The sequence below is a fragment of the Echeneis naucrates genome, chromosome 13 (genome assembly GCF_900963305.1).
Source record: "Echeneis naucrates chromosome 13, fEcheNa1.1, whole genome shotgun sequence".
Classification (NCBI taxonomy): Eukaryota; Metazoa; Chordata; class Actinopteri; order Carangiformes; family Echeneidae; genus Echeneis; species Echeneis naucrates.
Window position 1 is genome coordinate 20231888 of NC_042523.1, and position 11151 is coordinate 20243038.

At 42.8% G+C, this 11151-nt stretch overlaps 1 protein-coding gene across 4 annotated transcripts; it reads right to left on the bottom strand.

Annotated features, from left to right (window-relative positions):
- Positions 1-73: 73 nt before the first annotated feature.
- On the bottom strand, positions 74-10792 carry sidt2 (SID1 transmembrane family, member 2). 4 transcript variants are annotated; one of them, XM_029518120.1, is made up of 27 exons: positions 9951-10199; positions 9735-9856; positions 8169-8333; positions 8004-8049; positions 7474-7575; positions 7187-7270; positions 6916-7081; positions 6524-6617; positions 6287-6345; positions 6071-6097; positions 5197-5235; positions 5037-5114; positions 4846-4908; positions 4373-4488; positions 4151-4224; positions 3949-4015; positions 3800-3873; positions 3583-3706; positions 3114-3231; positions 2744-2880; positions 2551-2659; positions 1954-2030; positions 1524-1570; positions 1340-1445; positions 1149-1259; positions 948-1061; positions 74-872 (listed from the first exon to the last, which is right to left on the bottom strand). In XM_029518120.1, the coding sequence occupies exons 1-27, from the start codon at positions 10197-10199 to the stop codon at positions 810-812; spliced, it is 2631 nt and encodes an 876-aa protein (XP_029373980.1). In that variant the 3' UTR covers positions 74-809. The 4 variants fall into 4 exon arrangements, with proteins under 4 accessions (XP_029373980.1, XP_029373981.1, XP_029373977.1 ...); XM_029518121.1 differs by lacking the exon at positions 4846-4908; XM_029518117.1 differs by lacking the exon at positions 4846-4908 and having other exon boundaries at positions 2551-2880; positions 9951-10792.
- Positions 10793-11151: the final 359 nt, after the last annotated feature.

Consider the following 11151-nt stretch of genomic DNA (forward strand, 5'->3'; position numbering starts at 1 on the left):
TGGCACTAAAGCATCACACAAAGAAAAAAGAGCAACATACTTGAAAATGAGACCTTTATTCAGTAACTGCTCATTGCAATGCTTGACATTAAAGTCATCTTTTTTTTTTCTTCATACATTACAGTGCAAAAAATACCTTCGCAGTCAGACTTGCGGGCGGTTGAGAAGTAAATACAATCATCATCGATATTCTCCAGTGAGAAAGGTGGCTAGCATGAGGAACTGACCAATCAGAGCACAGTATGTGACTAACATGATTAGAACATTGAAAGGCCACTGACAGACTGGACAGGATTCATGTTCTCATCTTAATGTCTGTAAACACACATGCACGCACACACACACACACGCGCGCACACACAGCATATAAACAGCATAGAAACAGTTATTTCAAAATGCATTGTTGACTTGCAGGTCAAATGTAATGCAGACAGTATAAAATAAGTTAATTTGGACGGGCTTTTTTTTGTGTACATTGTTTTGTTTTCTTCATCGTCAGCAGTTAGTAAACATCGATTACAACAATATCGACGGTGGGAGCGAGAGGATGAAACATGTCCACATTACTCGATGTCGATCCAGCTCTTCATTGGCACATTAGTGTCCATAATACAAAGTGGTGGACGGGGCACCGCAGCCCTTCTCTGACTGGTTGATTGGCTGCAGAGATGAACTCGTTAAAGTCTTGGAGGGCCAGACTGGGGGCGGGGCTTTAGGCTACTGTGCTCTTTAAGAACATGATAGAAACACTAATGGACAGGGTAAGGCAGAGAAGAAGAGCAGGGCTCTTCACAGAAGATTTGACAAATCTAAAAGACGTAGATCTTGTCTCTCTGGACGGTGTCAAGGTCATCATCCATAGTCAGTAGGACCTACACGGGACAAAAGAGGTGATGTGTTAGAGCCTGAAACTATAACTTCACCTGCCACAGCAGACGTAATCATACCAGGAAGGAGCCGAACATGGCGATGGAGGAGAGGAAGTGCCAAATGTCGTGGTCGTCAAAGAACGAAAGCAGGATGCAGTCCCTGTTGTGCTCACGAGACTCTGCTGGGGTTTTCTGTGGCAGCGTGCACACACAGTCAACTGTTATTTAACGCTGACCTGAAGTTTGTTTCTCCTTGTCTGTGACTAAATATATACCGACCTGCCAGGTGCTGAGACCCTGGAAGAAGAAATACAGTGCAAATCCCCAGATCACAGCTGTGAAGAGGATACACACCAACGCCAGACATTGGATTCTCTCACCACTCCGCAGCTAAACACACACACACAGAAAGAACAGCTTCAGATAACGTGCCTGCTCTTTTTCATAAATGTTACTGAACTCAAACGCACCTTCATGATAATGTAGAAGGCAAAGTATAGCAGCAGGTTGCAGATGGCAATGGCCAGCAGGTAGGAGGCAAAGTCATTGGGTCGCTCTATGAGGCCATAAGCTGCCCTGCAGATGGAGCAGGAGGAGTGGAAGGTCAGCAGGAAGTCAGAAAAACTTTGGATTTTCTAAATTTTATTAACTTACAGAGACCAGTTGACTATGTTCCCCATTACGAGGAGAACCATCCGGTCCTAAATGATGAGCAGAACAGAGGAGATGATTTACAGGAAATTCATCTTCAGCTACATACGGAACCAACCAGTGTTTAACAGCCTGGACGTAGATTATCAACGCACTGGATGAGGTCAGACAATGATTACACCCCCCGCCGAAGAAATCAGATAATGGAAGGCTATATTATTTATTTAATTGTGGCATGTAAAGGTTTTGCTCTGTCTTCAATTTCTTCCCATTAACTTGCACACAACCGATCAGTGCATCGGTGGTTCACCTTGCACGCTGGAGGCCGGGGTTTGATTCCTGGCCAATGCGAGAATTTATTTAAAAAAAACATTCCCACTGAGGGACTGATGTAGGATTAACTCAAGAATCAAATCCTATAAGAAATACTCACGATGTACATGGGTCCACTGCACTGTCTGATGGAATCCGTGTAGATGATGTACACCATTCTGCGCAGGACTCCGGAGTCTGGCACGAGTAAAAAACAGACAAATCAAACACATCAGGCTTCTCTGCAGCACAGCAAGAGTCAAGATGTTCCTTTGGATGTCTATAGCGGGATATAGTCACATCCATAAAGATGTATGTGTTTTGCATCTAGAAAATTTGTATGGAACAGTTAAAATTATGTAAATGATGATCTTTTTTGTAAGTATAGCCATAAATATATACACAATTAAAATATATGGATTCTTATATATATATTGTCAATCTGTGAAATAGTTTTATTTGGGATTAATATTTTTTTCATAAATATTTTCAATGTATATATACAGGCACATATATTCACATTACACGTGCATGCATGGACGCTTAAAAACTGTTTGGAGGAAAATAATATTCTGAATGTACAACTAAAATGTACTTCTAAAAATTGTAGCGCATTTCAATGAAACAGTGTTTCATTGACCCACAGCTTTAGTAAAGTATCATGAACAATACAAATATATTCCACTGACTTAGTACAGATTTTAAGTGGTGATTTTACCGAGTCTCCATCGGCCCATGTAGTAGAGCTGTGTGCTGAGGAGGAGAGTGGCCAGGATGTGGATCACTGAGAAAATGATCCAGAAGACTGTGTTTCCTTTTCCAAACACCTGCAAGCAAAACAGCACCACCAATAATTTGTCCTGAGCACTAAAGATCACTAAGGCCTTGTCAAGTTTGTGGTGCGAACTTACCACCCCCAGCACAGAGAAGAAGATGACAGCAGCCAGGCAGGCGTAGGCAGTGTAAGCACTCGCATTGATGTCTGGGTGTCTCTTCTGATACAGCTTCAACATGCACAGTCCGGCAATCATGTACATGAATGAGGTGTCTGGAAAAGGAGGAAAAGAACACACACATTTCCATTTTATCAGAAAAAGAAAAAGAGGGAAGTCAGTGCAGATTCTTATCACCGGGTTACAGGTTAGATTTGCTGTCTCTATTGCAAATTACCAGCATAACAGAAATCTGTGTGATGGATACCAGTTTCACATCAGATGACAAATTACAGCTGGTATTTTTCCACCATACAAAGAAGCAATATGGAACATTAACAGCGCTTACCAAACTGGAAGTTGGTGTAGTTGGGACAGACGTGGTAGCAGGCACTGAGCAAGCCCTCCATCATCAGAGCAGTTCCCATGGCATAAAAGAGGCCGAAGTGCTTTGGGATGCCACATTCCTGTGGGGGGGAGGGGGAAGCTGGGTTGACAATTCTGCAGTGAATTTGAATAAATAATGAAGTTAACTCCTTAATAATCAAAAAGTGCTGTGTGAATGATAATGGGCCCATTCCTTCTATCCTGCTTCTTATTTAAGTAATAAGCCGGCTGAAGCTGTGGTTCAGAAAATGTTAGAACAGAAACATGTTCAGAAAATAACAAAATCTGAACGGCCACATGAGATAAGCTTACGGTTCATTATTTGATAATATTAGAAATGTATGAACAAATGTATGGGCCGGGCGAATCACAGACATTGAACGCATTTGTTTGCCTTACAGTGTGTCTGCTCTACAGATCAGGCGCCTTACCAGCGCATTGAGATCGTTGCGGACCAGGGCTCGATTGTGGACAATATCTCTTTTGAGGACAATAAGGAGGAAGAGGAGTCCCAGCATCACGTAGCCAAGGTTACTAAGTATGTTGTTGAATGCACTGTGTGTGCACAGAAAAACATACAGGGTTTTAACACAGTTAAAGACGGCCATCCATTAGCTGATGTCCTAATTCATTAATGCTCCTAAACACCTCAGAGCTCCCAGGGGATGGGCACACAGGAAGTTATAGTAGCAGATGTCCTGGTTTCCTGTGACGTTGACGACCTGAGGAGCAGAGAGTAAGTTTAACATGTTGCTTTTTCTTACAAAACAACCTGAGAAATCGTTTCTTCCTCCCACCGTTTGATAGGTGATGACCAGCTGGATGACGGGCAGAGCGTAGAACACAGCAATGGTGGCGATGTTCCTGTAGAGAAGATTGTCTTTAGACCTTTACAGATATATGATGACGGATTTTGGCAAAGACTCTTATTTCATATCGCTTTCAAACCTATCCATTATACAGAAATAACTACACTGTAAAATATTGTGATGCTCTTACCAGAAGTATATTTGGTATTTCTTGCTGAGGACCCTCTTGTCTTTGCGGGCCAGGTCAGCCACGCACAGAAATTTCTACAATAATACGAGGACTGAATTACTGACTGTCAGGTAGAAAAAGGCAACAAACATCATGACATGTCTGATATCTTCTGTAACCTGCATTACAATAAGGAGAATAAGAAGTGAGTAGTGTGTATTAAGTCGGAAAGGGGGGGAACACCTTGGTGCGGACAATGTTTTTGTCTGAGTTGATGTCATCCAGCGTGTCATAGTCATCCTCTTCCACAGAGCTCAGAGACTCCTGCCTGCTTCGTCCAACGCTGTCCAACGACCGCTCTGATAGATACAGGAGAGAATAGGACAAGATGTCAAACAAAAAAGACACTTTCAGTCGTAGGAAGCACAATCTGAGCAATTTTGATGGGTAATTAGTTAAAAGAAATTTCCATGAAACAAATAAATTTTCATATTTGTTTGCAATTTTGCCATTAATTAAACTGGAAATCCATATTCCTGGGACTCTAATCTTTCTACCTCCAATATGGTTTTGCTGTTAATTTCACCAATAGATTAGGAATTTGGCCATTTCATGGCATTAACGTCGAACTCTCACTGATCTATGATTCATTCAGTGCTGATTGGTTTGGTGCAAATCTAGTATCTGATTCAGCCAATCATGTGGCAGAGTGTCACCGATACGGATGTCTATGTGGTGAAGGTGATTGAGGATTGATCGACGTTTGAATGGCTCCTGTCCTGATGAACAAAGACACATGGAAAACCAGTGAGGGGACTAGAGCTGCTTGGAAACATGGCAACCTGAAAAACCATGCAGAGGGACAGTAACAGGTCAAACACAAACTTGTGTCTATTGTTGTCCATACCCATATATCCGTAGTTGTTGTCGGTTGAGGTGGCACTGTCGGTGATGGCCTCAGAGCTCAGAGTGCTGCCGTTGTCAGCTGGTGAGGAAGAGGAGAGGTTACTTGATAAAATTTCCCCAAAAATTAAGATTTACACCAAAGCAAAAACTGAAAAACTCACCAAAGGAGCCGTATTCATATGGTGAGGCTGGAGTCTTGCCTGTGAAGACATGAGTGCACACTTTAAAACTCCCACCAAGCAAATATCGAAATGCACAAACAAGCACTACTACGGCTGAAACTTGTTAGAGCCTCACTGCTACAAACTATAGCAACAGTGCAGATGAATTGTTAGTAAACAAACAGAGGAAGCTGAGACATTGACACATGCAGAGAAGAGGGAGGGAATTGAAAAAGTGTTTTTCTGGCTCGTATTGTTAAAAAAAAAAAAAAAAAAAAACTGAAACCATTCGAACTTATTTCAGTGAATAGGTGAGATGGTGCAGAGGCTGATCTGTGATAGAGGTGCTTACTGCAGTGAGAGTCAATTCTTTAAAATCAAATCAGGTCAGCAAACACAGCAGTGACCAAAACAAAGATATACACTGGGAGGCGGTTATGGGCCAAACAAACACATCAACAGTGTTTTGTTTTTTTTGGTTTATCATATTGTTAGCATTGTCGACTATAAATGTATACATTGTGTGTTTCTTCAGCCAACACCATATAGCTGCGAGGAGAAATGGAGGGATCACATTATGGTGAAAACAGAACAATGAGAATATGTGATGGTTAGATAAGTAAGCAGATGAGTCATGTTTATCTGTATCTCTGTGATGTAACCCATAAAAGCTTGACTCTCTTGGACCTGTGCCACGTTTATGCTACCACACGGTCCAGAGAGCACTATGGCCAGTGATATCGATTCTATCCTCTTTTAAAACTATAAATGGTGATTTAGTACACGAGTTAATGTGCGCAGAGTATCTGAAGACAAGCAACACAGTGTGACAAGCAGCAGCAAGTGCATAAATGGAGGAACTGTGTAATTATACCATCTCCGTTCTTCCCAAGCAGAGAGGCTGAACCCCACATTAGCATGAGGGAGAGAGAATGAAAGACACATTCAGTACACACACTGGTCAAGCATCCAAGTTGTACAACATCTATTCTACAGACACTGTTTATGGCTTTTAACCCAATGGTACGCCCGACACAGTCCCTCATGAACCCCTATCAGGTCAGTCCATCATAGCTTGGAGCTGTGCTACCTGTCTCAGCAGGTGACATGTCAGAGGGATTCTGAAACAGCTCTCTCTTCTTATTCATTCTGCACAAACAGAGAGGGAGATAGAAATGAACATGATTTGCATTCTGCATAGTGCAGCTCTCACAGGGCAACAAGATTTCAAAAACTGACAACATACAAGTTCCAACAGCGTAGAATTTTATGTGGAAACTCAGACTAACACTTGTTTTGGTTGCAGACCAAAAGTACCAAACCGTACCTTTTGTTCTCCACACAGGCCATCAGGAAGGTGAGCAGGTAGAAGGAGAAGAAGATTCCCAGACAGAACAGCATGCCCATCACATACACCTTTGCTGTGTCATGTAGAGGAAGACAGAGTTAAACCTGTTCAATATGAGTCATGACCTTTAGTGAACTACATGATGCATCGTCATTACCTCCATCTTACGAGTGAAAGACATATAATATCCATTTTCCAGAGAACTTGACAACTATTCCGTTGCTTTTCTTGTGTTTCAATTTCTAATGTTTCAAATGTAAAAGACATAACTGCAACACTAACGTTGCACAGTAAAGACTGTGATTAGAGGCAGCGTCATTTGTGCATCCTGATACGTTTAAGTTAGGCAACGACATCTCAGACTGACTCACAGTTGATGGCGGGGGTGACCACCACATCAAGGACCTTGCTGCGGTTGCCGGCATCAATCAGCTCATCGGGTCGTAGAGGGTAGAAGCGGAGTGGGCCTCCGCATGCTTCATCCTCTGTTTTCACCACAACCACCACGTAGAAACTGTTGCTGGGAAAATCTTTCCTCTGAAAAGAGATGGAACGAGATGCAACAGCACACGTGAGAAGACATTATATGTAATCCTTCCACATGTCTAGGCTTCCAATGTACGTGACTGTGTGGAACATTACCTGCACAGTGATGGCACCTTTTTTGGTCATTGTCTGGTACATCCCAATGAAGGCAACGTTGTTGTCAAGGTCATAGACAGGACACTGAGAAGAGACGTGCAGGAAATATTAAGTCAAAAAAGACAAAGCACGGCAAGATTAAAGGCAACAGAGAAGGAAGAAATGCCCTGCTCTGACACAGCTCACTGTAATTAAACTGTGCTCCAACACATTGACCGAGATGATAGGAGCCACAACAGGACAATGGCTGTCTGGTTTGAGGGGACCAAGAGGGGAAGTAACTGTACCTGTATGTCCTGGATTGACATCACAGAGCAGGGGAAGGTCATGTCTGAATTGACCTTGACGATCACAGTGTCCACCCCGTCTGGGAAGACATACTTGAAGTACTGGGAAAGGGTAGAAGAGAAAATATGAGGAAGGGAACAATCTCAGGGGATTGGATAGTAAAGTACATGTAGTGCATTTTCTGAGGGTTTAGATTTCACAGATTTAGACAAAGTCAACCGTCTCTCTTCACTGTCAATTGTACTGTTTGTAGAGGAAGTGATCATTTCAAAGACCCAAAAAAAAAAACTTGATGGATAACAAGGTCCATTTGAGAGGTCAAGATGGAAAGAGAAATTAGAAATACATGGTTACCACATGGTGACTGATTGTCAAAAATTCATACATATCAACCCCCCTTTTAACGTGCTTCCACAGCTTCTCGGGTGTCTTTTTATCAGTGCATAGTGCCTCTGTTATCTACATTACTGTGACCAAATGTCCTCAGTCTAAACTAAAACACATAGAGCTGTGGTTTTAAGATATTTACCTGAGGTTGAGATGGTGATGCAGTGAAGCTGAATTTCTTGTCTGTCCTGTAATTAAAGTGCAAATATTATGCCAGACCAGAAATACCAGCAAGGTAATCAGTAGTTGTCAGCGTTGTGGCAAAGGCCTTATATTTATAATATATATGCCATCCAATGGTACTCACTGAAGGGTGAAGCTTTCAACACGGCTGACCCTGAGCTGGTAGTTGGTACCCTGGCTGGAAAGGGTAGACACATCCACAAAAAAGTACTGGGTCTCAGAGGCAGCCCGAGTCGGAGGCTGACACAAGGTACGGCCCACATGATTATAAGGGTACTTCCTTTGGTAGCTGGAAGCAGGAATGCATAGAGAGGAAGAAGTTGACACACAGAAAATAAAGAACAGCGATACAATTTTCATGAAAAACTAAAGGGGAATGAGCAAAACCTTTTTTTTTCTCCACATGCTGCATATGTGTTTAATAATTTATTGAGAGCTGTTTGCCGATGCACAGCTTGGACTGTCACTTAATTCTGACTTTTACATCATTTACTAGCATTTTAGTAAGAGTTTTTGTTGAAGAATCAGCTTAACAAATTAGATGATGTATCTTGGAAAAAAAAACAACATAGCTTTAATCAAAACTTGGTGAGGTTGAAATGAAACTTGGGTATCTGTATTTACAGTAAGCTTGGTTCCTTGGTCATGCAGCCAAAGGAGGAAGTGAAAGTTCAAGGTTTATTGAAGATTGGTCAATTATGGATGGTCACAGGACAGGACTGTGTTAGCAAGACTCTGCTGAGGCCATTCTTTTGTTGCACAATCGCAAAGAGTATCTCACACTGTGGGAGACACATCACAGGTTAGAACTGAACTTCTAACCTGTTATGAAATCTCACAAGATTTAAGTCAGATTAGCAAAACTGTTTGTCCTATTAGCACTGAGGTACAATCCAGGGCAAACTGACTGCTGACAAGATTTTACTGTTTCATTGCTACTAGGAATATAAATATTCCTGAATGGTTCAAATAAAAAAAAAAAACAGTGAATGCAATTACAGTTAAAGTTAAGCTTTATTACCTCTCTCTCCCACACCTACTGTTGTGTTAACATATTTGCTCACAGCTCCCTACACCAAACAACTTTCATCACATGAGCTGGAGTCATAACTGTTTGCTGTCAAAGGAACAACAGTCTTGAAACTCCCCAGCTACTGTGTAGTTAGTTTGAAGAATAAACATTATAAACTAGTTTTGATCCAAGTTGGACATCATGCATTTTCTGTTGATATGCAATGTGTTTCATTTCCGTTCTGGTTCACTAAGGGGGTAGATGCAGCTCAAATTCCGTTTGAATTCCAGCAGCTGCACACGTCATGGCTCGATTTGACATACACAATCCACTGAAAACTACTCAGTGTGCTCAGAATTTTTGAGTATGTAATCCACAAAGCATCATAATACTGTAAGCAGATTTGACTAACTGTATACAAAATTCAAATCTACCAACTTACTGTAATGTCTATTGTCTCTGAGGAATATAGCACACAAATATAGTTATTGCAGGAACTAACGGTGGCCTCACTCTTCAGTTTATATAATTTTTTTCCCACTCCACAAAGCAATTAATGTTGGACTGTTCAGAGTCCAGAGGTGTTTCTGATTATGTGATTAAGAGACAGGAACAAAATACAGTTCCTGAGTGTTTTATGCTGATTTTGAGAGCTTCTTGTAAAGATGGGATACTCACAGGCCTCTTAGGATAAGTGGGACTTGAAAGGACAGCACAGCTTGCTTCTGCCTCACCACAAACAGGATAGTGCTGTCCAAATCCTGTGATAACACATCCACCGACAGACGCACTCCTTCTGTCTAAAACCCAAAGAAAGGGACAAAGAGATGAGGTGACATTGCTTGATCTCACTGAAAGAGATGGAAATCTAGTAGTCAGAAAAGGTAAACTCGCCTTGTTCCTGGAGACCGTGTGGTTAAAAGCATAGATGGTCTGGTTTTCACTTGTGACTGTGTCATTGTAGGTGACATCGAACTCTGCATCTTTCTGGACCACACTTTTGGTCTCCCCCACCGCCCCGCCGCCGGAGCCTAACTGGGTCACACAGAACCAGAGCACGGCAGCCAAACCAGGCCGGATCCAGCAGGGAGCAGGTCCACGGCCGTTTTTATGTCGAGATTTCCAGTAGTTCCTTAACAACATCTTGTCTGCCACGTTGTCCCCTGCGCCGGCAGCAGCTGGCAACCTCACGTTATTCCGGCCTGTGTGGCGACACTAACGAAAACTCCACCCCATCCAGCAACAATCACTCAGAAAGCAAGTTGTGTAGAGAAACTGTGCCGCCCCCAGCAGTGATAAACAACAACAACACCACCACCAGCTGTTAGCCGACGAGCTACAGAGCCAGCGGGGGTGCTTCCGTTAGAAAACACGCTCGTTTCTGGCCCATTTGGCATCCGTAACTAAAAAAAAAAAAAAAGCCAAGCTGCCAGTAATGTGACCGATAACACAAGTTCAACTACAGCGAGATGACAACAACACTCAGTTCCGCTTCGTTAGAAACACCGTGTGCCTCACAGGGCTGGCTAGCCGTGCTAAGGTTAGCATAGCTGTTGTGGACGCTTCAAGCTAACTCCATGTTTTGATATCCGGTTTCAGCTCCGGCGTCGCGGACCGCGGGTCAAAAACAAAACAAAAAACACGTCCCCCTAACATGAGGCTGCTGTCACGGCCGGTTGCCGCAGCATTGTGCGGACAGTCTTCTTACAGAGAGGCTGGGATGGAGTCGGGGGTTGGTGGAGGGGGGGTGGGGGGGGTATTCAGTGTGTTTACAAAGTGAAACATATGAACCGTTAGCGCCCCCAACACGTTCTCACAGTAAACAGACGGCGTGCGACGTCATGACGTCACGTCGCTGCCGTCTGCCACTCACACTCGTGGAAAGACACGAAGGTGAAATAAGATTGGTGCAGTGATTAGGATTTCAATGTTGATGCTGTGCATACACCTAAAACCATTTTCATATGCAGACTATTGTTTGGTTAGTAATCTCTCGATGTAGCCCAAAGTCTGCTTGGTGAATAAACTCTCCCCGGCCCTCTTAATCCCCCCTTGAGCCTGGAACACCTGATAGAGTTTTTGTGTGTCAGTTGAT